Source organism: Orcinus orca, chromosome 21 (assembly GCF_937001465.1).
Source record: "Orcinus orca chromosome 21, mOrcOrc1.1, whole genome shotgun sequence".
Taxonomy (NCBI): domain Eukaryota; kingdom Metazoa; phylum Chordata; class Mammalia; order Artiodactyla; family Delphinidae; genus Orcinus; species Orcinus orca.
Genome location: NC_064579.1, coordinates 2,410,127 through 2,424,014, shown reverse-complemented (window position 1 = coordinate 2,424,014; position 13,888 = coordinate 2,410,127). Strand labels below are relative to the sequence as shown.

The following is a 13,888-nucleotide window of genomic DNA, read 5'->3' as shown; positions in this document are numbered from 1 at the left end:
TAAAAAAAACCTCTGCAAGATGGAACTCGGTCTGTTCATTGCTGTATACCCAGACTCCAGAGCAGTGCCTGCCTCTTAGTAGGTATTCAATAAGTGTTTTTTGATTGAATGAGCAATTTTTACCCCAGAGATACTCCCTCAATCACATTTATCTCAGAAGTACAGAGCACGCTCTCTTTAAAGGGTTCAGGCTTTGGGAATCCTAAAACGAGAGACAGGGGCTGTTATATTCCAAATTAGGTTTTGTTAGTGTCACGATTTGTTAAAATGGTGACAAAACTTAGGATGACCCACTTGTCTCGGTTTGCCCAGAATTTTCCTGGTTTTAGCCTTGAAAGTTGTATCTTAGTAAACCTCTTCTTTAATAAACCACTTGTATCTTAGTAAACCTCTCAGTCCCTGCCAACCTGAGATGATCAGCCATCCCACATCATAATCGGTCAGTATCCTGTGTAATTTGAAATATTTGACACTTCACTTCAGCAAGATTATAATTTAGGATATTCATCCAAGTTTTATTGAGCACCTCTATGTGGCGAACAACGATGAAGCCCCTTCTCCCATGGAGCTTACAATCCATGTTGGTGGGAGGGAGGGTCGGGCAGGGAGCAGGTAATAGGCAACTAACATGTTTCAAATAGTGTTCATACTAAGAAGAAAATAAAAGGCGGTAATGGAACAGAGCGTGCCTGAAGGTTGTTCAGGACTGTCACTCAAATGATGAGCAGAAAGCAGTCAGGCAGTGGCCGGAACAATGGGACATGAGCCCTGAAGCAGGTACCTGTGTGCACACCTGTGTCCTAGACAAAGGGGAAAGTGGCAAGAAGTGAAGCAGGGGAGTTGGTAGCAGGCGGACACATGAGGCCTTGAAGGCCATGGAAAGGAGCTTGGATTTTATTCTAAGTGCAGTGAGAAGGTATTTAAGCAAATGAATGACATATGCTGATACATGTTTTAAAAAAATCACTCTTGTCCTATTTGGAGCGTGGCCTTTAGGGTAGACATCCCCAACCCCCAGGCCACGGGCTGGTACCTGTTAGGAACCAGGCTGCACAGCACAGCAGGAGGTGAGAGGCGGGAGAATGAGCGAAGCTCCATCTGTATTTACAGCCGCTCCCCATCGCTCGCGTTACCGCCTGAGCTCCGCCTCCTGTCAGATCAGCGGCGGCATTAGATTCTCATTGGAGCACAAACCGTACTGTGAATTGTGCATGTGAAGGCTAGGCTGCACGTTCCTTATGAGAATCTAATGCCTGATGATCTGAGGTGGAGCTGAGGCAGTGATGCTAGCGCTGGGGAGCGGCTCTAAGTACAGATTATCATTAGCAGAGAGGTTTGACTGCACAGAGACCATCATAAATCAATTGCTTGCAGACTCATATCAAAACCCTATCAGTGAGTGGCAAGTGAAAACAAGCTCAGGGCTCCCACTGATTCTACATTCTGGTGAGTTGTATAATTATTTCATTATATACTACAATGTAATAATAATAGAAATAAAGTGCACAATAAATGTAAAGCGCTTGAATCATCCCACAACCATCACCCCCCGACCCCGGTCCATGGAGAAATCGTCTTCCACGAAACCGGTCCCTGGTGCCAAAAAGGTTGGGGACCGCTGCTTTAGGGGATAAGAGCAGAAGTGGGGAGGCCACTAGGAGGCTGTGGTAGTAATTGGGAAGCAAAATCATGGTAGACTGGACTAGGGTGGTGGCAGCAGAAGCGGTGAGAGGTGATCCAATTCAGAATAAATATTCTGGAGACAGACCAGACAAGACTTGCTGACAGATTGCATGTGGGGTGTGAAGAGAGCAATTAAGAATGACTCCTAGGATTTTGGCCTGATGGCAGGGTGATTAAATGTCATTAATGGATATGGGGAAGAGTTAAGGAGAAGCTAGAGGGGCAGGAAGCAAGAGTTTGTAGGACATTTCGTCTTTGAGATGGTATATGAGACTAGAGTTCAAGGGAGATCAGGGCTAGAAATATAAAAGGAGTCTTCAAGCTGGACTCGCATTTAAAAGGGCGAAGCTGGACAGAGTGGAAAAGCTGGTTAAAGGCTCAAGGCCTGAGGCACTTTCCCACAAGGCTGGAGAGTGGAGGAGGAGCTGGGAACCAGCACACACACAAACAAACCAACACCTGAGAAGGGGTGGCTAGTAAGGAAGATTGAGGAAGAAGGGAAACCCAGAGCACGGGCTAACTTAGAAGCCAAGTGAAAACAAATTGTTTCCAGAAGACAGTGAATGAGTGGATCAAATGTTACTGGTTTATCCAAGAAGATGAGCACAGAGAATTGATCATTTTCCTTGGATTTTCTGGCACTGATCTTTTAAAAGTTGACATAACTCATATAGGGATCCCACAGTTCCCTAAAGTTGTAACTTTCATTATCCAGAGGTGAATAAAAACTTTTTTTTAAAATGAGAAATGATCATTCTTCGGAACCAAATAATATGAACATAACCTGGAATAGAGATTGCATAGGAGAAAAGGAGAACAGAGAATATCTAAATGAAGGTGGGAATCAAGGTGGCAAGAAGCTTTAGAATAAAGTTAAAAGGCAAGGGACAAGAGGATAGTGCAAATACTTACAAAAACTTTACAAGTAAAATATACAAAAAAGTGTTAGTAGTAATATTTTAAAAATCTAACAAGTTCATAACAGACAACTACCCCATTAGAAAAAGGAACTGGTGGCACAGTGGTTAAGAATCCACCTGCCAATGCAGGGGACATGGGTTCAATCGCTGGTCCAGGAAGACCCCACATGCCATGGAGTAACTAAGTCCATGCACCACAGCTACTGAACCTGTGTGCCACAACTACTGAAGCCCGTGCACCAAGAGTGCAGCAACGAAGACCCAACGCAGCCAAAAATAAATAAATAAATAAGAAAAATGAACAAAGGATATAAATAGGAAATTCAGAAAAGAAGAAATACAAATGTCCAAGAAGCATAACTTAAGATGTACACTGACAGTGTAAATAAGAACAACAACAACAAAAAAAACCCACACAGCCTAATCACAAAAACTTATTTTATCTAAATAATTATTCCATTATTGAAAAGGATTTAGAAAGGACTGGATTAGAAGACTGGAAGTATATGTCCCAAAATATTGATAGTGGTTAAACTGGATGGTGAGATAATCATTTATGTTACTTTTCTATTCTCCTTTTATATATTTCTTAGATTTTTCTACAGCAACCATGTCATTTTGTTAAGCTTTTAATTTATTTATATACAAAGCAATTGCCTGGAATTGGCAGTTGAGTACGAACCCCAGGAGTTACTCTTGTAAGTAACATATTGCTGATGTCACATTTCCATTTCTTAAGCAGAACTATAAATTTTTCAGATATAGGTCATCATGTTGTAATGACAGTTGCATTGCTCATTATCTAGCTTAAGGGCTTCTTAGTGTTTTTTTCACTTTGGCCCCTGCCGCAAAAGGAGGGGAATAAAACATAAAATATCTTTTGACACTGGTTGGCATATCTGCTAAAAAGTTTAGTATGGGAGGCATTCCTGTGATCGGCAGATTTCATTCCAGACTCCTGCCGCAGCCTTACAGGACTCCTCTGCAGCGGGGACTGCATTGCGGTCTATGTACTCTACTCGCACCCCATCATCTTACATACCCCATCATCTTACATACCCCACCATCTGAAGTTTTGACTTCAGAGTCAAAACCAGACTTCCCTTCTACGGAGAGGACTGAAGAAAACGTTATGCCCGGGAAGACAGGTACAACGCCTTAGGTTAGGAGTCCAAGTCTTCCCATAGGAACCCCACTGGGTTGTAATCCTGAGGCTCCCATTTCCCTTCCTCCAAATCTAAGCTCGGGTCCAACATCCTCCTCCCGGTCCTGCTGGCTCCAGGATCCTTTTTCTCTCTCGCCGTTGAGGCCCCTCCCCGGCCCCGCCCCCTGGCCTTGGGCCCCCCACCGGCCCCGCCCCTCACTGTGACGTCACTCGTGCGCCGCGCCCCCGCCCCCCCAGTCAGAAGCCCTCATTGTTCAGCCAGTCGCGCTGGTTTCGCCGCGTTGGGCTGATCCTGCGTCCTCTCCAGGTCGCAGCCCCTCCCGAAAGCTGGGCAAGGGGACCCTCCCTGGCTGTGAGCTCTCTGCGGTCCTCGGGTGCAGGCCACTATGAGCAAACGGAAGGCGCCGCAGGAGACGCTCAACGGGGGCATCACCGACATGCTCACAGGTTAGCCCGGCCCGGCGCCGCTGCCTTTCTCCTCTCCTCCCTCCCCGCTGCTTTCCCTTCCTTCTCTCGAGTCCCGACAGCCCAAGGATGTCCGGCCCCTAGCAGCCCGGAGTCTTCCGTGCGGATCTTCCTCCGGCGCCGGTGGCAGATTGTCAGTCCTGCTGGAGACCCTTGAGTCACGCTTGGGCTGCCCTTAGCCTGGCCGGTGTACAAGCGGGGAGGTCCCTGTCCCTTAAGAGGTCGTTACGCCTCCTTCCAGGAAACTCAGTTCTCGTTTGTTTACTCGTAGTTCTTGTTCACCGAGCCTCTTGTTGCCTTTTCAGAACTCGCAAACTTTGAGAAGAACGTGAACCAGGCTATCCACAAGTACAATGCCTACAGGTGGGACGGGGGGGCATTCTCTGTTAGCATGCGTTCTCGGATGTGTGGCAATTAACAGGGCTGAGGGTCCAGTGGATATTAGGACCGTCTGTAGGAGGGGATAAAAAGCAAGAACTGAGGGTATTGACTCTGGTGGCACTTTACTGCGATATTTCTGGGAGAATTTGGGCAGAGTTCTGTAGGATCAGTTTTGATTAGTTGCCAATTCTGATTGAAAATAGGCTAAGACATATTTTTCCCATCATTGAACGTGAATTACTGAAAATGCAGTTTGATTTTAAGTCATAATGAAAGATAGTGGGTGAGGTCTGTGCTGTAAAGTAGATGTGGTTCAGGGGAATCTTTCCATCTGGTTGGTGTGTGGCTGATCTGTCACCTTTTGAATCTCATCCTTGTCCATTTCACCAGGGCCGTTATCCTAGCCGTTAATGCCATATCCGCCTGCTTCCGCCCCTTTAATCTGTAAACATGTCCAAGTCCCTCAGCTCTTAAGAGCAAAAACAAAGCAGTCTTCTTCACCTCCCTCTGCCCTCTAGCTAGCACCTTTTTCTTTCCTCCACTTTACAGTTAACCTTGAATAATCTGTATTCCTTGCCTGGATTTCCTCATCCCCAGTCATTCTTTATCTCATTGCAGTGTAATTTCCATCCTGCCATTCCTCTGAAAAGGTTCTCACCCATATCTCATCTTACTGGACTCTCAGTGGCATCATCTTGACTTCCATGATGGCACAATCTTCTGTTCTTTCTCCTCTTGTATCTTACCTTTTAATGTTGGTAGTTCCCAGAGATCTGCCCTGAGCCCTCTTTTCTCACTTTTATACTTTCCTTGGCAATCTTACCATTCTTGGCTTTGAATACCAGTCAGTGACTCCAGATCTGTATTCACTGGGCTTTTCTCCAGATTTTCAAGCCTATGTTACCTTTGTCTCTACCCTTTCAAAACTAAACTCAACTCCCATCTTTCCTTCTCACTCACCATAACTCAAAACTGATTACACTCCCTTTCTTTACCTCCTGTGAATTCCTCTGTAAAATATTTGTACTGTTGTCCACACATTTGATGATCTCAAAATCAGAGAGAGATTCAACCCCGTATTCTACTTGAGTCTCAGGTGGCTTCAGAGAGGAGGTGTTTAGTCTTCAAGGAACCCATCAGGAGATAAGGGAGAGGAGGAACAATCTAGAGAAAGGAAACAAAATGAGCCAAGGCACTGAGACACGAAGGGGTATTGCATTTTCTAGGAAGTCAGTAATTCAGTTTGCATAAGGGGTATAGTCTGAGTAGGCAATAAGTCTGGAAAAGCAGGTGATGCCCTACCACCCCTGCAGGCTCCTCCCCAGCCCCCAGTCCCCATATACATTTCTCTTGATGTGACCAAAGTATTCTCTTGAATTAAATATTTCCTCTTTACCTTGGTAAAACCCCAAAGCATCTGCATACAAAAGGCCTTTCCTGATTTAATTCTTCTTCCCTTTCAGGCTTTGTGCCATAGTGCCAATTATGTGGAACTGCTTGTCTTTGCTGAAACAATTTCCTCCACAAATTGCCCTCAACCTACCTTTCCAGACTCATCATCAGTAACATGCTAATACAGAAGTCGAAATCCAAATCTGAAGGTTATATGTGCTAGAACAGAGTGAAAAACTAAGGCTTCAAAGACTATCCAAAAACTACATTTAGCATTGAAATTATAGACAGGATACCATCAGTGAGCTCCCAGGGTGGACCCAATCTGTCACCAGACTACTGAGCTAGGTATGTGTGGAGATGGCAAGGATACAGGTCACTGCTTTACGTGGAACCGAAATGAGAGCAATGAAAAAAAAGAACTGGTACAAGGACATAGGGGAATACAGTTTTAAGCCATGAATTTAAAAATAACCATCCATAAGCCAGTTTGGCATGTAGCAGTTTGAATACTTCTAGGTGGCACATTTTTTATGAAAGGAGAGTTATGAACAATTTCTAAAAACTAGCTATTAAAAAAAAAGCTCAATGATATTTTCCACTTAATCCCAGAAAGGAAAGCCTACTGGTTTCCTGGATCTCCCTAGTTTTACATATACGGTTGAAACTGTGTTATTCTCAAATGCGAGGGTTTTCAGGATACTTTTACAAGTTAGAGATGCAGGTGGTCTGTCAGCTCATTGAGTTTTAAAGTTTTACACGGATGTGGAAGATAAGTTCACCTTGGTGAAAGTTTAAGCTGCATATTTGTTTGTATGTATATTCCAGTTTAAGAAAAACTAATACTTTGCTGGCTTTCCAATTGGTTTTCCTTTTTTTTGTTCTTTTTACTTGTAGAAAAGCAGCATCTGTGATAGCAAAGTACCCACACAAAATAAAGAGTGGAGCAGAAGCTAAGAAACTGGTAAGTTTAGGGAGCAAGTTGATCGAAGAGCTCACACATGTACCGATCTGATGGGTTCCCACAAGATGAAATTTGCCTCCGAAGCTGCCTTGACCCACACGGGCAGATTTCACTGCTTTCTTGGAATGATATTAATGCTGTTTCAAGCATACTTTTTCAAGCTTGGAGTGTTTTTATTGGGGGAGGGGGTGGATTTAAGATTTTTTTTAACATATGTAATTACAGTTTTCTTTCTCTACTTTGCCACGTACATGTGTACTCATTCTCACGCTGAATTTCAGCTTGAGTGTTACTCCTCAAGGAGAGTGTGGTAACAGAGCGGTACTCGCATGTCTGCTCGCTAGCTGTTCTTTCTGATCCCCAGGTAGAGGAACTTATGTGAGTTAGTGTTCCCGAGGAGCTCTTACCTACTAATAAGCACACGATTAAGCCCCTTTAGCCCTGTTCTCTGTAATTTCCGTGAAGCCCTGTATGCTAATAGTGTCACTCTCAGGTGGGACTTGGCATTCTCTGTTCCAACACATCCCTCACGTGATGCAGGTGTATGTAGAAGCCTGAGAACTTCTGTTCTAGAGCAAGTCCATGACAGCATTGTTATAATTTCAAAAACTGGAAAACATCTAAATGTTCTCCTGTACGGTAGTCTTAAAGTAAATTATGATACATTCCTACAATAATACACTATGCGGTCATTAAAGATGTTGTAGTTTATTTATCGATACAGACATTTGTTCATGATTCATTTTTAAGTTAAAGCACTTTACAAAGCAGTATGATTCTATTTTTGTAAGAAAAAAGTAGCCGTATGTATACACACAGACACACACACACACACATACATATATACACGCACGTAACTTTGCATATATATATGAGCAAAAAAGAAGTCAGTACATAGCAGATGTTAAGTGGCAAGGTTACAGGTTATTTTAATTTTCAGGGTGATGAAATTAACAAGTGATTCTAATATTTTCTTTATGCAATTTTATATTTTCTAATTTTTCTACAACAAAAGTTAATTTTGAAAAAGCAAGGTCATTTAGAATTGTCTCATTAGGGCTCTCTTTTGCCAATCATTTAAACATTTTGTCTTTGGGAGAATATATTTTTACTGGTGCTCAATTTTCTGTGTCCTTTGTTTGAAAACTGGTCATGTGACGATCACTGTTTTTTCATTTCTCATTTTTTCCTTTATCTTTTAGTGATTTGGTAAGCATAATATTTATGTGACTTTTATATTTTTTATTTTCTATGTAGCCTGGAGTAGGAACAAAAATTGCTGAAAAGATTGATGAATTTTTAGCTACTGGAAAATTGCGTAAACTGGAAAAGGTAAAATGCTAACTTACTTGTTTGCTTATAGTGTCTGCCTTTATGGCAGCTATCATGTAGCACCATTGCAGGGTGGGTGATGTCATCCACCCTCTGTTAGATTCAGTGAGAAAAGGGAGGAGCAGTTTATGGCTTTGTAAGTGTCCTATATTTTAGATTTTGAATATTGTTCTTATAAACTGTTCACTTATTTTATGTTGCATTTAAGAGACTATTAGCATCTGTGATAGAATTACTTCTTTATTTTCAGTACCATTTAGAAGGGAGATTATAAACTTTGACTAAATGATTGTTATCTTTTAGAATTTCTATGCTTAAACACTCGCAAGCATTTTTATGATTTTATTTCACCCTGATGATAGTCATTATATCACTTCTGGTCTTTTTATGAATAAGCCTTTTTAAAGTATTGGATAAATTAGGGAAGAGCCATCTTCATCTGCTTTCTTACTCACCTGTAACCACTGGGGTTTTACATGAATCCTTCTGCATGGGTTATCCAGGCCACAGTGTAAAAGGCTCTTCAAGTCTCTTAGCAGCCTAGTGTATTTCTAATAAGATCATTTGAGTCCTCAAAGCATTCCTAAATCATTGTTAGACTTTTTTTTTTTTCCTTAAAGATTCGGCAGGATGATACGAGTTCATCCATCAACTTCCTGACTCGAGTTAGTGGCATTGGGTAAGAATTATTTTTTAAGCAGACACAGTAGTAGGGTTGTTTAATTTTTTTATGTCAGCCAAACTAAAGTACATGCTCTTTCTCTTCAAGGCCTGTACCTTTCCACCTCTGCGCCTTTGCCCATGCAGTTCACTCACCCATATTTACGTGTCTCAGGCTGGTTCTTCAGAGGCTGCCGTGACTTTAAAAGCCCCATTCAAGGCACGTGAATCCAGTTTGAGTCCCCAGCCAGAAATAATCTCTCCTTCCTCTAAGCTCCATTAGCACTTGCTCTGTGGACTTACTATCACTCCCTCCACATTGTGGCTCTTTTGCCTCTCTGAGCGTGGTATTTATCTTAAACATTTAAGCTTTTTCTGTAGTACCTGGCATATGAGCTTGGAACAAGCACTCCAGTATTTCCTAATGAAGGCATCTCTATCTTAAAGTTGAGCTAGCAGAGGCTTCTTTGACACTGGAGAGAGTAAAGGTTAACACTGAAGTATTAGGACTGCAGTGCTTTACTTAACTCTCTTCTTGATGGAATGAGGCCATTCTTTTAGGTATATGATGATTGTTCCTTAATGGCAACCATTTGATGAATGTTATTTTAAAATATATTAAATTCCTAAACCTAGTATACCGAAAAGGAACATGACTCCTTGGGGACCCAAGACAATTATAAAATGTTAATATTTGTTTTAGAGAGCGTCTGTTACATTATTCTCATTTTCCAGGCAAGAAAACTGAATGCAGAAAGTGAGATAGCTGTGGCAGGGCCAGAATCAGAACCTGGGTCTCCCGACTCCCAGTCCAGATCTATTATTTCTATGCCACATTGCCCTCCTGATATGAATGTCAGTTTCTGTACCAAGGCTCTTTGTCATTAAAATCTCAGTTTAAGTATCATCTGAGAGGCCTTCCCTCACCACCCAATCTAAAGAAGACCCAGCCACTCCGTCATATTACCCTATTTTAATTCATCTACCAGATATTTTTCTTTGTTTATATATCTGTTTATTGTCTCTCTCTAACCACTGGACTGTATAAACAGGTAAGACCAGGGCCCTTATTTGTCTTATTCCTGCTGTATTTTCAGCACCTAGAAGAATATCTGACACATAATAGGCCCTCATTAAATCTCATTTGAATGAATGGTTTTCAAGTGCCTGTATGTCTGGTGTATGAATAATGTACATGGGCATTATGCCACCTAGCTGCTTGGATGTCTTTTTCATATCTAAATTTATGACTGTCTCCCTAGATTAAGGCTTCAATAATTTGAACATTACCAAAGTAACCACACAGTAGTTTAGCAGGTGTTTTTTTTAGCTCAAAGGTAGCTTTTATGTTTGACAAGAGGAGGCATAACTGGTTATTTGTTGGATCCTGAGTTTCACTTGACACTGAGATAATGCTTTTCTTTCTTTGTAGTCCTTCTGCTGCAAGGAAGTTTGTAGATGAAGGAATTAAGACATTAGAAGGTGAGTCTGTACAGTGGGTCACTAATTTCAGGTCAGATATAGTGCTGAAGGACCATGCTCTAACAAACTGGAATTTGAAAAACCCTTTCTCAATTAGTAGAAACGAATGGTAAGATTTTCTTTTTAAATCTACAGTAGAGAACAGATATAAAGTATAGCTTATATTCCCATTTTAAACATGTTTTGGTCTATAATTTAGAAAAAAATCAAGAAGAACAAGAAGTGGCTTCTTGGTTTAAAGGCAATGATTCATTTGTAGATTTTTAGACGATTTTTAAATTGCTTTTGTTTCTTTAATAAAATTCTAGACCATAAAGTCCTATACATTCAGCCTAAAAGCCAAGTTATGTATATTGAGAAAAATTCTGTTAAGAGGCTTGCAATGCTTATTGAAGGGATTTTTGCTTCCAAAGAAGTGATAAAAATAAAAGTCAAGTAATTATAAAACATTTTCCTTAAACCTAATATAGCCATCTTTTAAATATAATTTATCTCTTCATGCTTTCAAGGGTATATACTATATGGATTCATTACAGCACATCTGTGGCACTTGGGGATTAATATTTGTGGGCTCAACTAATTTATAAGCAACCCAGATGGTCAGGTGGACAGATTTTGGAGACTGACTTGGGTTTGAATCCAGTCTCCACCCCTTTATTAAAATAGTTGACTGTGGGGGCTTCCCTGGTGGCGCAGTGGTTGAGAGTCCGCCTGCCGATGCAGGGGACACGGGTTCGTGCCCCAGTCCGGGAAGATCCAGCGGAGCAGCTGGACCCGTGAGCCATGGCCGCTGAGCCTGCGCATCCGGACCCGTGAGCCATGGCCGCTGAGCCTGCGCATCCGGAGCCTGTGCTCCGCAACGGAAGAGGCCACAACAGTGAGAGGGCCGCGTACCGCAAAAAAAAAAAAAAAAAAAAAAAAAAAAAAAAGTTGACTGTGATACTTCAGTCTCTCAGCTACAAAATGGTATAATATCTCTCTCATATGATTTAATGCAATAATGTATGTAAAAGACTTAGCAGAGTGCTTGGTACCTAGTAAGTACTTAAAAATAGTAACTGACTCTTAAAAGGCATGATTAATTAGTAATATTATTAACTTGAGAATTTGTGTGAATCACATAGCTAGAGAATGAATTGTTCTATATATGCATCTCAGAGAGGGTTTGTGCTTTTCTGCGTGTGGCATATATAATTTACCTGAGTGAAATATTGGTTAAATATTGGTTAAAGAGTTTGTTCCTCAAAGGTATTCGTTGCATCCCTTGGGGTGTCAAGGATCTCCTGTGGTGGTTTTACATTATTTCACCATTCACAGATATGTAATGTAATAGCTGTCGATATCCCTCTCTCCATATATAACAAACTCAATATTTCTGTGGCATTTTCGGTCATATACCTTAGTGTTTTCTGTGTGCACACAATTATGAGAAACATTACATGCTTATTTTTAATAATGAAGGTGCTTATTTTTCTCCATTTTATGTCTCCAGAGAGAATTTATGTTTGTGAATATAAGGGTGACCATAGGAGTTGCTTTTGAAGCATACGTATCTTGCCGTTTCTTTAACAAGGCTCACTCCTGTGCTTGTACCCACTAAAGGACCACCCAGATGGGACTCGGTCACTTTCAGTTTAAGATATTACAGTTTTCTTGATTAAAAAAATGATAATACTACCTCTCCTTTCAATGGGATTTTTAGCATAGTGCCTGCACAAATCGGTACTCAATAAATATTAATCCAGTGAAGGAGTGAATGAACAAATGAACAGTATGAATGAACTTCTCATGCTGCTATTAACCGTAAATTAAGCAATATAGGTTCTTAGAAGGTGCGTTTTGCTATACTCAGTGAAGTTTGGTATGATCCTGGAATATGTTTTATCTACTGTTCTATGTAGCTATAATTGAAATTTTGATTCAGTAAATAAAAATGATTATGCAGTCACTGTTGGGTTTTACTATTGACTTGAAGAATCACTTTTATCTAGTTCTTACTATCTGAAAGTTTTTTCATTTGCTTTTCAAAGTCATTTCAGTGTGTTTTCCAGGTAGTTCTTTGAAAAAAAGGATCACTGAAATTAGCATTTTTTTTCAAAAATGTTTAAATCAGCATCTCAACTTTATTTATCTTCTATACAGATCTCAGAAAAAATGAAGATAAATTGAACCATCATCAGCGAATTGGGCTAAAGTAAGATAGCAGATTTCCTTTTGACACTTGAAATGTAAAAGTAAAAGTTTTTATAGCCATTCTTCTGTACACCATAAGTCTTCAGACTTAGCTAAACACAGCCATTTTACTAATCAGAAATGCTAAGATTTGTTGCAGACTCCTGTAGAGAATAAGCCTGTATTCACACGTGTTTTTTTACTGCCTTCTAGTTTGTTTGCTTGTTTTGAGTATATCCCACATTACCTTGACTTTAGCTGGGAACTTCCCCTTAAAATACATAGAACTGAGGGCCTCAGTTAGTCAGGGTATTTATTTCATGCTTACATTGTAGAAAGCACTGCCTCTGAGGTTAGGATATAAACAGGTTCTGTGTAGCTCTTAAGAAGTTTAGAGTCCACCTGAGAAGACGGGACATGACCATGAAACACTAAATTTTTTTAAAAAGGAAAAGGAAGAAAACCCAGACACCTAAATACCAGAATAGGAATAACTAGTAGACGTGTCGTCTGTCAGCATGGGTAATTACTTTGTCAAGTGCAAGATACAGACCCCCTCTTCTGACTGATTATTTACAGCACGTAGTGTACATGCATAAGCACGTACCTCCTCTGGTCTTAGGTTGTCTTGTTGGCCATTCAGTCCTAATAACCTTCTGAACTTCCCTGTTGATGCCTTACCACAATATTTTAAAACTTACACTGCCTTTCCAAAACTCTGAATCAGTAAAAGATCAGGATGGTGTAGTTCTCACTCTCCTTGCATTTACGTAGTTACATAGTAAATGGAGATCTTCTGAAGAACTTGCTTGTTGTGAGAATTGGTTTTGAACAGGCACTTTATCATTCTTAGATGTTATTTAATACTAAGATAGTATTTTTTTTTTTTTTTTTTTTTTTTGCGGTACGCTGGCTTCTTACTGTTGTGGCCTCTCCCGTTGCGGACGTGCAGGCTCAGCGGCCATGGCCCACGGGCCCAGCCGCTCCGCGGCATGTGGGATCCTCCCGGACCGGGGCACGAACCCGTGTCCCCTGCATCGGCAGGCAGACTCTCAACCACTGCGCCACCAGGGAAATCCCCTAAGATAGTATTTTTAATAGCCTTATTGAAATATCATTTCATATACCAAGTAATTCACCCACTTAAAAGTGTGCAATTCAGTGTTTTTTTTATATTCCCAGAGTTGTGCAACCATGACTATAGTCAATTTTAGAACATTTTTGTTATCCCCAAAAAAGCCCAAACCCATTAGCCATCACTCCTCATTTCTT

The 13,888-nt window shown here is 40.9% G+C and overlaps 3 protein-coding genes across 7 annotated transcripts in view; 2 read left to right on the top strand and 1 right to left on the bottom strand.

Annotated features, from left to right (window-relative positions):
* PLAT (plasminogen activator, tissue type) overlaps positions 1-13,888 on the bottom strand; it is a 249,087-nt gene that overhangs the window by 148,130 nt on the left and 87,069 nt on the right. The gene's annotated exons all lie outside the window — the stretch shown is intronic.
* The window catches only part of VDAC3 (voltage dependent anion channel 3), an 81,924-nt gene that overhangs the window by 29,984 nt on the left and 38,052 nt on the right, over positions 1-13,888 (top strand). The window lies entirely within an intron of this gene.
* POLB (DNA polymerase beta) overlaps positions 3,983-13,888 on the top strand; it is a 28,918-nt gene continuing 19,012 nt past the window's right edge. For 2 of the 5 annotated variants that reach the window (XR_007474574.1, XR_007474575.1), the window contains exons 1-7: positions 4,019-4,215; positions 4,539-4,596; positions 6,904-6,970; positions 8,228-8,302; positions 8,923-8,981; positions 10,395-10,444; positions 12,587-12,638. Coding sequence is in view for 2 of the 5 variants with exons in the window: in XM_004285066.2 (XP_004285114.1) it covers positions 4,155-4,215; positions 4,539-4,596; positions 6,904-6,970; positions 8,228-8,302; positions 8,923-8,981; positions 10,395-10,444; positions 12,587-12,638 (422 nt within the window). In the remaining 3 variants the exon portion in view is untranslated. Of the gene's footprint in view, positions 4,216-4,538; positions 4,597-6,903; positions 6,971-8,227; positions 8,303-8,922; positions 8,982-10,394; positions 10,445-12,586; positions 12,639-13,888 lie in introns of all 5 variants that reach the window. The other 3 variants (XM_004285066.2, XM_033415433.2, XM_049704208.1) reach the window with 3 other exon arrangements.